This window comes from Carassius gibelio, chromosome A15 (assembly GCF_023724105.1).
Source record: "Carassius gibelio isolate Cgi1373 ecotype wild population from Czech Republic chromosome A15, carGib1.2-hapl.c, whole genome shotgun sequence".
NCBI lineage: Eukaryota > Metazoa > Chordata > Actinopteri > Cypriniformes > Cyprinidae > Carassius > Carassius gibelio.
In genome coordinates, this window is record NC_068385.1 from 7,955,860 (window position 1) to 7,973,176 (window position 17,317).

General features: G+C 31.1%; 2 protein-coding genes across 6 annotated transcripts in view; one reads left to right on the forward strand and one right to left on the reverse strand.

The window, feature by feature from the left end:
* Positions 1–17,317, forward strand: part of LOC128029077 (guanylate cyclase soluble subunit alpha-2-like) — a 174,570-nt gene that overhangs the window by 83,172 nt on the left and 74,081 nt on the right. The window lies entirely within an intron of this gene.
* The window catches only part of LOC128029075 (glutamate receptor 4-like), a 77,342-nt gene that overhangs the window by 27,335 nt on the left and 32,690 nt on the right, over positions 1–17,317 (reverse strand). For 4 of the 5 annotated variants that reach the window (XM_052616550.1, XM_052616549.1, XM_052616552.1 and 1 more), the window contains exons 10-11: positions 12,696–12,902; positions 7,999–8,372 (exon numbers count right to left, since the gene is read on the reverse strand). In XM_052616550.1, coding sequence (XP_052472510.1) covers positions 7,999–8,372; positions 12,696–12,902 — 581 coding nt within the window. Of the gene's footprint in view, positions 1–7,998; positions 8,373–12,695; positions 12,903–16,008; positions 16,606–17,317 lie in introns of those variants that run through there. The other variant, XM_052616553.1, reaches the window with a different exon arrangement.

Here is a 17,317-nt window from a genome sequence, read left to right on the forward strand (position 1 = left end):
ACAGGTTTTGATATTTTGCAGCAGACTGATATATTACAGACTTTGTCTGGAGACAGTTAAAGTAATCCACACCACTCCAGTCCTTCAGTTAACGTCTTATGAAGTCAAAAGCTGCACATTTGTAAGAAACAAATGCATCAAGATGTTTAAAAGATGCTTCTGGTCAAAATATGAGTTCATACTCCATAAAAATGTGCATCTCCTGTTGTCTCTCATAACGAAATCCACCCACGTATTTGTTTAGAGCTGTTTTGGATTATTTTGGCTTGTAAACAGTGTTGCTCCTGATTCACACCAGACCACTTGTTCACTAGAGGAAGTGTTATTATGGATCATGGATTCGTATTTTAGCCAGATGCAATGGTTTAAACATTTTAAAAACATCTTAATGCTGGATTATTGTGATGTTTTTATCAGCTCTCGTTCTGACGGCACCCATTCACTGCAGAGCATCCATCCAGAGACACTGATGCAATGCTACATTTCTCCAAACCTGATGAAGAATCAAACTCATGAGTCTGAGGGTGAGTAATGTTTACATTTTTGAGTAAACTATTCATTTAATCTCGATGAGCTTCTATTGTGTCACTCCTAAAATGATTTTTAGACTTCCGAACAATCTCTGGTGTCACTCCGGAAGATGTTTTAACTACATTTCTGCTTTAGAAATGACTTTACACTATTTCAAGAAGAGACTGAACACTCATTATAAGCGTATAAGACTGAAGCGCGTCTGCAGTAAATCCAGGAGAAATTAGTCTTTAAAACGAAACCAAGATCTCATTATAAACGCACCATTCTCTCACTTCATCTACTGAAACACACCACTAGCTACGCTGACCTGGGTTCATCAATAAGAATGCAAGAACACGCAGATTCACTCAAAAGCCTTAGTTAAATTTAATTACCATAAAATACCAGGCAAAATGCATTTTATATGGTAGTGCACTGAAGGGACTTGAATGGTTTCTTCACAGAAGCTGTGATGGTATAAAATCTGTTGAAATCTCTATAGAGATTTCCAATTGAGTTTCAGGCCAAACTAGGCAGTTTCCCATTGGTGCTCTCAGTAGAATACAAAGCCATCTGTTTATTTGGTTCTTGGTCCATTTCACGGAGTCAAACTCATTCTACTGTCACAACACTATGAGGATATTATCTCACATCAATCATCTTGCACATAAAAAAATACAAATATTTAAAATACAAGTAATTTTAAAATACAAACAATATTTACAAGGAATGTTTTGAAGTGCATGGGATTACATGTTAGGCACACATAATGGAAAGAGAAGTGCTTTCCCCTTTCTTGAACCACTTATAAAGAAATCTTTTAACCCTAACACTAGACATTATATTGATCCATTTCTTCAAATTTCTTATGTTCACTTAAGACTCAACTGACTGTGTTTGCTTGAATACCATCAAGCATGTTTAAGAGTCAAAAGTAAAAATTAACTCCTAAAAATGCTGATATTTAGCGGCTCTACATAGAATTCAGAAACCCTTGTTATTAGTGACACCGGTGGCCATTAAGTGAATTGCAGCCAGCGACTTATTGCTAAAAATTTGTCTACTACAGGCTCTACATTTTTTAAGTTTCATTACACATTCAAAGCCCAGAACGGTTGGAAAGACCTAGTTAAAGTACTCCATGTGACTCCAGTGGTTTAACCTCAATTATATCAAGCGAAAAACATAATTGACAACTTTATTTATGAAAATATTGAGTGCACCAATCAGAAGACTCTGGAGGCGGGGCAAGTGTCACAAGCTTTTGTTTACAGAAGCAAGTTGGCATGGCAACATGGCAGAGGGTGCATTCTGTGCATTCTGTGATGTCACACCTTCTGTGTGACCGGCCACATAGAATGTTCAGACCTGCCAGCGATGATGTCATAATGGCTTTTAGAATCTTGATGTCATAATGTCTGCTTTTTAAATTCCAATGCTTTGATATTCTACAGCTTTTAGATCATTTTACTTGAATCTTTAACGCTGGAGCTAGCAAGTCATGATGTCAGTTCACAGTTGAGCTCAGTGGGGACTGTATATTTAAGGCATGTGCGTGGTGTGTGTGCAGTTTGTACTGTCCCTGCACTGGCAGGAATGAAATCTAAATGGAGACAGTTTCAGCCATGGGTGTCGGAAGCAAACAGCTGTGGGTGGGTCTAATATGGTGTAAGGGTAACTATAATTAAGTGCTGCAACAAACACTAAATGATGCCTTTAAAAGCAACTGGTGAACAAATCATGATGAACATTCACTTAAACTAAACTCTTGATAATTTGCTTACCCCCATGTCATCCAAGTTCAAGTCTTTCTGTCTTCAGTCACAAAGAAATTAAGTTTTTTTGAGGAAAAACTACTAGTATTTTTCTCCATATATTGCACTTGAATGAGGATGGGGTGAAGGTACAAACCACAGTTAAGGGTATTATCTAGAGAAACAATCTGTCATTTTCTTAAAAAAATAAACATTTATACAATTTTTAAACACAAATGCTCATATTGTACCTTCTAGCTGGACATGCATGACATAGTCCCTATGTAAAGGTCACGCGTGATGTAGGCGAAAAAGTACCGGCCCAGTGTTTACAAAGCGAACATGCAAAACAAGTCAAACGCCCTTTACTTAAAAAGGTAAAACAACGATGTCAGACTTTTTGAAGGAGGAGAAAATCATGTCCCACATGACTCTTCTGAACCAGAGTACACAGACGAAGAGTTAACTGCATGTAACCTTTCCAACGTGTTTACGCAATGCATGAATTTGAGGATGCGCATCGTGGAGCTAGTGCAAGACATGCATTCGTTGTTGAAAAGTATATCATTTTTTTATTTTTTTTAAATGACAGATGGTTTCTCTAGAAAAGACCTTTATTCATCGTCTGGGATCGTATAGAAGCTCAACTGAAGCTGCAGTCTGGACCTTCAGCCCGTTGATCCCCACTGAAGTCCATTATATGGAGAAAAAACCTGGAATGTTTAATTTATTTGCGACTGAAGACGAAGTCATGAACATCTTGGATGACATGGGGGTGTCTTAAAAAGTGGGTGGGTCTTGTCCTACACACATGCAATGGTTCCGATGCACATGGTTTCGGAGAGAGAGATGGGGAGGAGACACTGACCCTATCTAAAGAGTCATGTCCTCCGAGAATACATGTACTGATGAGAGAGATCAAAGTCATGGCTGGAACGGACAAATCTCTCTCTCTCTCTCTCTTTTGATGGTGGATGAGGTGATAAGATGGTCCTTTTGATGTGTGTGTGTGATTGCGTTTATCTGTGTACCATCAGCGGTTATAAAGCAGCACTCTAATCTCGCTCTGATGAACTGACTCTTGCATCACATTAAGGCTTGAATCCACTGATGGCGTCGTTTTAGGATCTGAATCACTGAAGGAATTTTTGCAAAGCAGACAGAGAATGAGAAAGTGTTGTAACAGAGAGTTTGATAACAGTGGAGGTGACTAAGAACAGAAGAAAATGGAAGGAACAAAAGAGCGAGAGACACTAGGAAGCAGGAGAGAGATGTGACCAGCAGAACAATCCGTGTGTGTGTGTGTGTGTGTGTGTGATGCATCTTGACAGGTGTGTGACCTTTGTGCTAATGTGTGGCTGACCTTCTCCGGTTAAAGGAATAGCTCACCAAAAATGAAAATATGCTGAAATTGTACTCGCCCTCAGGTTACCAACATCTAGATGAGTTTATTTCTTCGTCAGGTTTGGAGAAATGTTGCATTGCATCAGTGTCTCATCAATGGATGCTCTGCAGTGAATGGGTGCCGTCAGAATGAGAGTCTGATAAAAACATCACAATAATCCACAAGTAATCCAGTCCATCAGTTAACATCTAGAGAAGACAAAACCTGAAACAAATCCATAAAACAATCCATAACAAAATCTTTTTAACTAAAATATAAGTCTATAATCCATAATAACATTTCCTCCAGTAAAAAAAAAAGTGTTCTGGTCTGAAGCAGAAGAGAAATCTGCACAGATCAAGCACCATTTAAACAGCCATCAGGCACGGCACGACATAATCAAACATTCACAGTCATAATACTGTGAGTCTATTATAAATGTGTACATCACAGGATTAAGAGCAATAATCCTTTCAGAATCCATCAGAGGAAATGATCTGTGCGTGTGCCGCATGAATCACACGCCGCGTCCTAAAGCTCTGCTGCAGAACAGAAACAACACGCTCTGACATCATCACAATACAGCCAGCGGCGCATGATATTTGGAAGAAATATTCCTGTATATGTGATGCATTATAAAGAGATTCACACTGCATTATGATGGACATTGCTGTGCATTATATCCTTTACTATTTAATGCAGTACGATGGAATAGCTATAGTTTATATATTATATACATTATACTTTTTTATTTTTAGAAACGTAAAATAATAAAACATATGTTCTGTTTTTAGTTTTTTATTGGATTGTGTAAAATGACAAAATATGTTTTTATTGTGTGTATATATATACAGTACAGACCAGAAGTTAGGAAACATTACTATTTTTAATGTTTTTGAAGGAAGTTCTTTTGCTCATCAAGCCTGCATTTATTTGATCAAAAATACAGAAAAATCTGTAATATTGTGAAATATTATTACAATTTAAAATAATAGTTTTCTATTTGAATATACTTTTAAAAAATAATTTATTCCTGTGATGCAAAGCTGTATTTTCAGCATCATTCCTCCAGCTTTCAGTGTCACATGTAACATCAGTCGATCACATGATCATTTAGAAATCATTCTAATATTCTGATTTATTATGAGTGTTGGAAACAGTTCTGCTGTCTGATATATTTGATCAATAAAAGGTTCAAAAGAACTGCATTTATTCAACAACAACAAAAAAAATATAATAATATATTTTCTTTACTATCACTTTTTATCAATTTAACACATCCTTGCTGAATAAAAGTATTGATTTTATTTAAAAAGAAAGAAATAAAAAAAATTACTGACCCCAAATTACTGACCAGTAGTGTATATTGTTATTACAAAATATTTATATATATATATTTTTTTTTACTTTTTATTCATCAAAGTATCCTAAAAAAGTATCACATGTTCTGAAACAATATTAAGCAGCAGAACTGTTTCCAGCTTTGATAATGAATCATCATATTAGAATGATTTCTAAAGGATCATGTGATAATGATCCTAAAAATTCAGCTTTGCATCACAGAAATAAATGATCATTTAAAGTATGATACATTTAAAAACATTTATTCTAAATTGTAATAATATTTCACAATATTACTGTTTTTTCTGTATTTTTGATCAAATAAATGCAGGCTTGATGAGCAGAAGAAACTTCTTTCAAAAACATTAAAAGTAGTAATGTTTCCAAACTTTTGGTCTGTACTGTATATGTATATATATTTAACTGTGTGTGTGTGTGGATCAGTATAATGTCCTTTAATGCACAGACCTGCTGACCAGGCTAATGCTAATGCTAAGGCTAAGGCAAGTGTCACTGTTTCTGAAAACCTGAACACTTCTGACACTATTAACCTCTCAGAACCGCATCTGTGTGCGCTCTGCAGCTCAAAAAAGCTTGGCGTTTGGCAAGAACCATGTAATTTTGTCAGTGTAATGCTGCGTGCTCCCAGACACAGGTTTAAGTCCAGCGAGGCATGATATGGCAGCGTAAATGTTTCACGAGGAAGAGTGTGAAAGCTTTCTTACAGCAGATCAACACATTCACAGCAGCGCTCTCGTTCTGTTTGGTTTTTTGGGACAGATTCTAGTAATTTAGTGCAGTTCAGAGGCACTGCCTTTCTCAGGACCCCGGACATCTATTTTTCATTGTGCCACATTCTCTGGCTATCAATAATAAAATGCTATATTCTTATAAATATTCTAAAAATAAAGTGTGATTTTCTGCCGTGCAGCTGCAGGGATGAAAGTTTAATGTTTGTCTTGAAGGAAGTGGAGACGGTGACCTGCGGTTTCTTTAATTTTGTGCCTGGGCTTCTGGGGAGCCTTTCGGTCAGCGCAGACCAAAGCACAGGAATGACCCGCTTTACGCTTTAGGCCAGGAAATATCTGCCGTGTTTATTATTGAGTTATAGAGATGTTATAAAGATCAAGCCTGTGAGACAGATTTCTGACAGATGTGGTGGAAAAAAGATCCCCAAGTGAGAAAGTAAATTAGGAATTATATAACAATTATATAACAAAAATTTTTTTCAATTCTGATTTTTTTGTCTCACATTTATTACTCTTTTTGTTGTTTAGTTTTTTATTTTATTTTATTTTTTATTTAAATTTATATCTCATAATTCTAACGAAATCGCAAAATACAAATAGTTGCACGATATAAACTTGCAATTCTGAGGAAAAAGTCAGAATTGCGAGATTAAAAAAATTAAACTACCCTGTTCTAAATTAAATTCTGTGGCAGAAACAAATAAAACAATTGCAAATTTTCTCAGAATTGCACATTTATATTGTCTTGCAGTTTTGTTTTCTCAGAATTGTGAGAATATATATATTTTTTAATTGCAGTTTAAGTTTGAGAAGATTATTGGAACAAATATAATTTATTATAACATAATATTTATAATTATTACAAATATAATAATAATAATAATTATTATTATTATTATTATTATTATTATTATTCAATTGTAGAAGTAATATTATATTACAAAATTTAAATAAATCTGACATTTTACTACTGTAATTATATTTTCATGTAAAATTAAAATCGAGTATTTCAGAAAAAAATGTAACAACTACAATAATAATTTTGTTTTACAGTACCACTAACATTGTAGCATTAAAGCTTGACTGAAAACCGCTGATTGGGTCCTTTAAGCTTCTCTTTTTAATAACAGTAGGTTTATAAGTTTGGGGAAATTTTGGCACATGTTGCATATTAAAGTGCATGTTATAAGTGACCAAAACTGATGATTTCATGTTTAAAAACCCACTGAAAACACCAGCGTGTAAATGAACACAGTGCCGGGCTTCGCCCTTAAAAATGTGGCACAAACAGTACAGACCAAAAGTTAGGAAACATTACTATTTTTAATGTTTTTGAAAGAAGTTTCTTCTGCTCATCAAGCCTGCATTTATTTGATCAAAAATACAGAAAAATCAGTAATATTGTGAAATATTATTACAACTTAAAATAATAGTTTTTTATTTGAATATACTTTAAAAAAATTATTTATTCATGTGATGCAAAGCTGAATTTTCAGCATCATTCCTCCAGCTTCAGTGTCACATGTAACATCAGTCGATCACATGATCATTTAGAAATCATTCTAATATTCTGATTTATTATGAGTGTTGGAAACAGTTCTGCTGTCTCATATATTTGATCAATAAAAGGTTAAAAAGAACTGCATTTATTCAACAACAACAAAAAAAAATATTATAATATATTTTCTTTACTATCACTTTTTCTCAATTTAACACATCCTTGCTGAATAAAAATATTGATTTTATTTAAAAAGAATAAATAAAAAAAATTACTGACCCCAAATTACTGAACAGTAGTGTATATTGTTATTAAAAAATATTTATATTTTAAAAACATAGCTTCTTTTTTTTTTTTTTTTTTTTTACTTTTTATTCATCAAAGTATCCTAAAAAAGTATCACATGTTCTGAAACAATATGAAGCAGCAGAACTGTTTCCAACTTTGATAATGAATCATCATATTAGAATGATTTCTAAAGGATCATGTGATAATGATCCTAAAAATTCAGCTTTGCGTCACAGAAATAAATGATCATTTAAAGTATGATACATTTAAAAACAATTATTTTAAGTTTCACAATATTACACTTTTTTCTGTATTTTTGATCAAATAAATGCAGGCTTGATGAGCAGAAGAAACTTCTTTCAAAAACATTAAAAATATTCATGTTTCCAAACTTTTGGTCTGCACTGTATATGTATTTAATTCCACTGCAGCCTTTATTTTGATGAATTGCACGGCTCTAGTGGCTCTCACCTGGGTGTGAAGTCACAGCCCTGCTGCATGAAGGCGCCCAGAGAGAACCAGAGACTGTTGAAGATGCCGAACTCGTTTGGGGGCTGGTCGCTGGGCGGACCGTCGGAGCCGTCCTCGGGCTCCTCGGTGTGCCACTCGTACGGGCTGAAGCGGCTGACCAGGAAGAGCACCACGCTCACGCCGATGTACGCAAACACGATGCACATCCAGATCTCGTAGGCCAGCGGGTCCAGGAAGGAGAAGACCCCCGGTTTGGACTTCTGAGGCTTCTTGATCATGATGGAGATGCCCAGACTCATGAAGGGCTTGGAGAAGTCGATCACCTCCTCCCGGACCAGAGTGATGGTTAACGGGGCCACAGCGATCTCCGCTTTCTGTGGAGGAAGGAACACACTCAGAGGTCCAGAATCTGATGTTTATGTGTGTCTTTTTATGTATTTATTGAGCACTTTTACACGACCGACCACTGAGCAAAGTGCCGTACAATAAGTAAACACGTAGTAAAACAGTATCAAAACACTAAAAGCACAATAACATGAAATAAACTCCACAATTTCAATACACAAAGAAGCGAGTGTTGAAACAGAGCTGGAAAAAATGAGTCGTTTTTGGAGAAAAAATACTGTTTTTTTAAATCTCTTGTAAAGGTGTTTTTTTAATTGATTCCAGTTGTTTAAAAAGCGATATTTCAGCCTTGGTGTCATTTCAGAACACAAAATAATGTATTTTTAAAAATGCTGAGGTAAAAATGCTGACATTGGACCCCATTGCCTTTCATTGTACAGATAAATAAAAACAAACACTGAAACATTCTTCAAAACATCTTCTTTTATCTTCCATGGAAGAAAGAAAGCCATACGGGTTCGGAAAAAAGAGACAAGAGCGTGTAAATAATAAACGTTTACATTTTGTAACCACTCTTCTGCTCATCAAGGCTGCATTTATTCATAGTAAAATAACATAAAAAAATATGAAATACTTTTACTATTTAAAATAATGGTTTTCTATGTGAATATAAAGTAAAATGTAATTTATTTCATTGATCAAAGCTGTATTTTCAGCATCATTCCTCCAGTCGTCAGTGTCACATGATCTTCAGAAATCATGATAATATACTCATTTACGGCTCAAGAAACATTTCTGATTATTATCAGTGTTGAAAACAGTTGTGCCGCACAATATTTTTGAGGAAATGGTGATATATTTTATTTTGTAGGATTAACAGATGAACAGAAAGTTCAAAAGTAACATTTTGTAACATTTATAAATGTCACTTTTAAATCAATCTAATGCATCCTTCCTGAATAAAAGTATTTATTTCTATTAAAAGATCACACATTTTAAGAAACCTTAAAATTAAATGGGACTTTACATGGACAAAAAGCTTTAAAACGGTAGAATATGACCCTTTTATGTGACTCATTTCGGCATCCGTCTGACCCATTCATTTTTAAGGTCCCCAAAACATCAAGGACCCTGTATTGCGGTGAATCCCGGGTTAAAGCCACTCTAAAGCCGGGAGAGACGGGTTATTATAGTAAAGTGCTTTCAATAGTGCAATTTCAGGAGAAAAACACATTCCAAGTGTCTGTGTCCAAGCATGTTTTTACAGCCCATTACTCTCCCCCATCTCTTTCTTTAAAGGGTTTAGATGATAGAGAAAAAAAATTGCAATGCACCTCCTTTATTATCTCACATTTACAGCATCTCCAAGTTAATAAAACGCCAGGATTCAAGCAGTTGTGAATGGAAATGGTTTTATCAGTGAACAGGCGTCTGAGGGACTTGAGTATAGTAATATTTAGACCGGCTCAGAGGTTTAATACCAGTGAAAGGTCACAGTGAAAGTCGGCCATCTTTTGTCTCTCCTGTAGGAATACCAGAAGTTGTTTCGCTGCTAGATTTAATTAGAGGCCTGTGTGTGTGTGTGTGTGTGTGTGTGTCTGCACTGAAAATGCATGTGCCTTTTATTTTCCTTAGCTGCGTTTCAATACATTCTTCAATGAGAAGTTATAAGCCTTGATCCAAACCCAGCAGCTTTAAGATTAAATGTCGTGCAAATAAATAAAATAATAATAATAATAATAATAATAATAATAATATTTGAAAATAGTTAGAAAAGACAATATTACAAAGCTGATTACAAAAAAGAAAAATAAATAAAATAAAATAAATCACTTTGAAACAATGGAAATTTTTTTTACATTTTGAAACCTTTTAATTCATATTAATTTTTATAATACATTCTAAATATAAAGTAATAGTTTATACATAATATATTAATTGTTTATTATATATATATATATATATATATATATATATATATATATATATATATATGCAAATTTTAAAGATTTTAATTTACATTAGTATTTTAATACAACATAATAATATTTTATGTACTAAAATAATAAATAAAATTATGCATAATATAGTATAGTAATATAGTAATTCTAATATTATTTCTATTATTTATTTGTATAATAAATATAAATATAATTTTTATATTAACTTTTATATATAAATAATATTTTGAAATATTTTATGTATTATATAATAAAAATGAATTAAACATTTTATGTTTTATTATCTTGTTCATATTAACGTTTATATGTAAATATTGTATATAAATATAATTTCGGAACATTTTAATTTATATTAATTTATAATAAAATTTGTTTGTATAAAATATAATTCTAAATATAATATTTTGTATAATATTTTAATAAAAAAATTATTAATAATAATTCATGATTTTATAAGTAATATTTATAGTGTTAAATCTGTTTTTTCAGCTGTCTGGACTCTCATTCTGACGGCACCCATTCACTGCAGAGCATCCATTGATGAGACACTGATGCAATGCTACATTTCTCCAAACCTGATGAAGACACAAACCCATCCTAATCTTGGTTGGCATAAACTTTCATCAAATTCATTTTTAGACTGAACTTTTCCTCAAAGACTGGTCGTTTAGTCTAGTATAGACATATCTGATGCAGCACTTGACCAAGAGAGAGTCTAATAACGTTGTTTAACACCCTCTGGTCTCTCGTGAAAGCTTAGAAATCCTCTAAATCTCACTGTGAGGTTCTGAATGGCGTGTTCACGCGCGGGTCGCTCGTGTGGAGTGTGTATTAGCAGAGAGCAGGTTTGTGGATGAGTGTGTTTAATGGGGCAGAAAGATGTGCATCTGTGCTCTCCCCGAGCTCATTAACACTCGTCAGCAGGAGCGTTTGCCTTTCACTGCTGGAGTCGCAGCGAGACGTCAGAGAGGCTGATTTTATGTACTTGCACGCTGAATGATGGTGGTGCATTTAAAAGGAAAAGGCCTTGAGCTCTGGCTGTACGAATCTGACACAAACACACAAGAGCAACACATCTGGACAAACACTAACAGACTGAAATGAGAGATCGTGCTCTTTCTCTAATTTTCTTATTTGTTATATTTTTTTTACGATGTGTCTTCTCTTATTGGAGGAAAATCAGAGATGCAAATTGATTTAGGCGATTGAATTAAATATGTCAATAGTTGTCTGCAAACAATTTGAGCAAACATGAGTAATTCGCTTCTCCTGCTGTTTTGCCAGCATGACAACAGCTCTGTTGGCAACGCTTCACAATAATGAACCATGTTTTAGATTAATATAATATAATATAATATAATATAATATAATATAATATAATATAATATAATATAATATAATATAATATAATATAATATAATATAATATAATATAATATAATATAATATAATATAATTATTATGTTATATTATCTATTTTATAAATACTATTTATTATTATTTTGTTTTGTTTAAATATATATATAAATATATAAGTATATAAATCTATATATATTATAAAGCTATATATATTATAGCTTTTTATTAATAATTTTTGAACACATTTTTATTTTTATATTTTGTTTTTATTTTAAATAAATATTAGTAAAGTACTAGTAATTTTGTGTTTTTGTCATTTGTATTTTTTTTTACATATATATATTTCTATATAGTTTTAATTTTTTACATTTCAGTAATAGTAAACAGTAAGTAAATTAAGTAATTTAAGTACTTTAAAATAATATATTTATTACAGTTAGCTCCCAACCAAGGTAATTTTTGTTTAATGTTTTTAAACTTTCATCTTTTTTATTATTATTATTATTATTATTATTATTATATATATATATATATATATTTTTTTTTTTTTCAGCCTTCAGGTACCGAAAAAAAAAAATGCAATATTTTTAGCTTTAGTTAGCAATAACATCACTGTTTAATATACTTTGACAGCATTTATCAATCTTTGTTAATGTTAGTTAATAAATATATATATTAAAATAAATTTTTATAATAAGTTTTTATATATTTACTATAGAAATTGTTGTTTTTTTGCATTTTTTCTTTTCTTTTCTTTTCTTTTCTTTTCTTTTCTTTCTTTCTTTTTATCTTTGCATTTATTTAACTCTTTTTTAATTTAAAGCAAAATCAAACAACAGTAATATGATAAAATTAGCTTATTTAGCTCAATTCATGTTGGAAATATATTTTTTCAGGCTCTTCTATCTGATGCACATGCATTAATAAAGTGATGTGCATGAAAAAGGTAAAATTCATGATAAAAACAATGAGAAATGTAAACACAAAAGACCATGTATAAATATATATATATATATATGTGTGTGTATCTCACCCCGTACACCAGCTCCCCAACCATGCCGTTCCAGATCTTGGTCTCTGGATCTCTGGCTCCGTATTTCCCGTCAGGAACGATGGAGATCTTGTATCTGATGCCGATGTGTTTGGCGATCTCGGACGCCAGATCCACGCAGTATCCCTCGAACTGATCATTTCCTTCGTACATCTCCCAGTTCTTCTTCAACATCACATACGGTCCTTCCTAAACACACACACACACACACACACACACACACACAGAGAGAGAGAGAGACAGAGGTGGGCAGGGATGGTCAAGCTGACCTCAAAATTAAACTGTATTATTAAATACAAATTTCAAAATAAAAGTTCTTTGGAAGACTAACTTCTTATCAAGAACCATTTTTGGATTTATTGGTTCTGTGGAGATCTTACAGATCTTACAAAAGTATTTCAGATCGCTGTTTTGGTTATTATGTCCTTTAAAGCACCAGTATAGATGGTTTTCAAGTGATTTATTTTCCTGTAGTAACTCATGAGTTATCAGGGCTGCACAGGATCTGACTGCAAACATAACTGTGTAAAACACTCTTTTATGAGTTATAAATGAATGTGATATGTATTTGTGATGCTCGTTAAAAATGCAGCCAATAAAGGTTTGACTGACAAGATCAAAACATTTATTTCCACACAAGTATACGACTGTCTGAAACATTTGACATGTCAATCATTGCAAGTATTAATTTACTATGATCAACTGGTCACTGATAAACAAATGATTTCATTAGAGTTGAATAAAATAAACAAGTTATAATGAAAATAAAACCAAGAGATTGTTTCTGACAAGAGAAGTTATTCTAAACACTAAAGCGAGGATCATTTAGACAGACAAACAACAATGCATTTTGACAAAAGTACATTACATTCATTTGATAGTCAATTATTGTACATTAAATATACAGTTTTTGTACATTTCTAGAGGTTGTAAATGGAGAAACTGAATTAAATACCACCACACAGCATACAGTATAGCACTTCTTTTTCAATTTATATATGTATATATTTACTAGTTCTCTTATTTTATATTATATATAAAATAAATAAATTATTTATATATTTACAAGTATATAAATATTTTATATAATATATAATAAATATATTTTTTGAGTGAATATACTTGTAATATAATTTTAAATAAATTATTAGTTTATATATTTACCAGTAAATCAAGTTAATAATAAAAAAGAAAAAAAAAATACAAATGTATTTACTGAATAAAAAAGTGCATTTAGAGGATTTAATTCTAAATAAATTATTTATGCAATTATTAGTAAATAATTAAATAATTTTTACCGAAAGTGTTTTGGGTAAATATATAAAATATAAAAATACTGAAAAGTTTGTTTAGATTGAAAATACTTTTAATTTATAGTAAGTCTATAAATGTATAATTTATTTAAAAATAAATTACAAGTGTATTTACTGAACAAAAACTATATTTAGATACATTTAAATAATTGTATTTAAATATAAGTAAATATAAATATATGATCATTAAAAACACAGAAGGCAGCACTGCAAATAAATGATGAAAATATTGTTGTTTTTATTAAACATAAAACCTTACAACACATTTTACACACTGGTGTTATTTGCTGTTATCTGTAGTTAAGTCACTAATGCTGTTAATAGATATAGATCATGAAATGATGACTTGTCCATGTCCATGTACACAAACACATCTGGATGTGTCGCTTGTGCATCATTGCTCTGCATCAGTCAAACATACACTTGATCGATTCCAGAACTCTCATTGGATTAATTAACGTGTCTATTTATAGAAAGCGTCACCCGTGTGTTTCGCTCACAATGTGTTACTAAAAACATCGGGTTTAAAGTCAACATGAAATGGTCTGATCTACTGACATAATGTAACCGATATATTCATGTTTAATTTATGATGAATTAATGTGGTTGTGATTCATATCAGAGCGGAATGTGACTCTGCAGTGGATTGTGGGAAATCTGAGAGCCCAGAGGCAAACACTGAGGAGACTGAAGGTCAAGTTCGTCTGCATGGGACCCAATGGTGAGTGTTATTATTTGCAGTTATATGCATATTTTATTTTATTTGTTTATATTTACATTAATTGACATTAAAGTACTGCATTAAGTATTGGCAAGAGGTTAGAAAGCCTGCATTAGTTACACATCACAAATTCACAAACTTTTTTGACCTTTGATTTTTAAATTAGCATTTCGATTATTTTTACAGCACCTTTGGAGGTTCATGGCTCTCGGATGTTAATCACATATATTATTATTATTATTATTATTATTATTATTATTATTATTATTATCATCATTATTATTATTATTATTATTATTATTTTTTTTTAATACAATTTTAATTTAGTATTTAGAATAAATATATTTTAAGTATATTTAAATTAATTATATTTACTGAAAATTAAGTATTTAGACTTAATTTAGACTAGTTTTTAAATAAATACTTTATATTTTTACTAGCAAATATGAAAACAATTGATTTAAAAATAAATTATAAGAATATTTACGGAACTGAAAGTGTTTAGAGTAAATGTACTTGTATTTGGTTCTCTGTTAAAAATAAAAAAAAAATACATTTTAAGAAATCAAATATTTAATTTAATTATTTAGATTTTGTTAAGATTTGTTTATTATTTATTTTATTTTTTATTTTTATGATTTAATATAGGAAATAATTAATTTTCGTCCCTCATTATGTACAAGTCAACAAAATGTGTTTAGAATAAATACACATTCATTCAGTAAATATACTTATAATTAATTTTTTAATCAAACTGTTTATAGAACAAAAGGTATTTAAGCTAAATTTTGACTTTAAAATAAATATTATTTTAAATGTATAAACGATTTATTTATAATAAACTACAAGTATATTTATGAAACAGAAACTGTTTAGAGTAAATGTACTTGTATTTGGTTCTCTATTGTCAGTCACAAAATGAAGGCAAAGAAATAATTTTTTTAGTAGGTGTTTTTTTAATTTAGTTTTTAATTATTTAATTTCACATTTTTATGGTTTAATTTAGGAAATAATTTTTTAGCATTTTTTTCATTCAGTAAATGTAAGTACTTGTATTTTTTATTACATTTACTGAGCAGAAAGTATTTAGACTAAATGTACTTGTAGTTTTTATTTTAAATATATTTAAAATGTTATTTTTAAATTATAGAAAAAATATTTAGAGGAAAATAAACTACAAGAATTTACGGAACAAATAATATACTTGTATTTTTTATTATTATTAAATTATATATTTAAATATGTAAAAGTAATACCAATGAAGAATAGAAGGAAAACGGGCAGCATTTGAAACTAAACTATTATTTTGAAACGGTAAAACCTCATAACACATTATACATTAAACAAGCATATTATAAATGACTTTTGTTGAATGCATATAGATGCTACATATCTTTGTTTTGTTTTGTTTTGTTTTATTTAAAAAAGTCATAAAGTTTGGAGTGACGTGTGGATGAGTTAATAATGATTTTAATAACCTGGCATTGAATTGGACATTATAATGTAATCTCAATTCAGTTTTGAATGATGCATATAGAGTACAGTCATTTGGGTCAGTTTCAGTTTCATGATGCCTTTAAATGCCAACCATGTAGATTCATAGAGCAAGGTCAAGCAATCACAAGATGACAAAACAAAAAACCCTTTGACAAAATACCCTTGTACACCCTTGGCATTGCACCTCAAGTACATGGGCTCAATGTTAGTGAACGTTTAACGCTGCAGTCCCAGCTGAATCATTACACTCTGGTGTCTCACGGTTGTCTCGTCTTCTTCTCTCTGCTCAGTGTCTGAACAGTGGATTCTTTAGCAGTGATGGAAACGATGATGATCCTGCAGAGGTAAAATTCTCCATCGCCTTAAAAAGCGCACGGCAGAAAAGAAAAGAGAGACAGAGAAGGAGAGAGAGAGGAGGAGCCTGCTAAGGTATAATTTTCTATCGCTCTTTCCCTGTTTAAACCCTTACAGAATTTACCACAATGACCATAGTTTCCACCAAAATACGTTTGGTACTGTAGTAAAGTTACAGTAGACAATATAATGGAAAACACTAAAAAAAAGCGTATTTAAAAATATATTTATATAATTATGAAGTAATGCTATTTTATTGCACTTCTCATACTTAAAATTCAGCTTTTTACCTTTTGTTTTATGTTCTTTTAATTCTATTGTTGATATTTTCAAAATTAAAGTAAAAAAAGTTAACCTTAATTTTATATCTTATGTTCTATGCAAGCACCTTTACGCTGTTGGATGATAATCAAATTAATTAAATAGATAATTGTGACCTTTTAACCTCAAAATTCAGACTTTTTATAATATCTTGCAAAGGTAGAATTGTGAGATATAAACATAGAACAATGAGCTATAAATACGGAATTATGAGATATCAATGCAGAATTACAAGATATAAATGCGATTGTATAAAATAATAAGATATTTTATTCTATAAAAGGCAGAAACATTCCATAATGTTATCTTAATTGTAATGTTGATATTTTCAAAATTAAAGTAAAAAATTTTAACCTTAATTTTATATCTTATGTTCTTTGCAAGCATCTTTCCGGTGT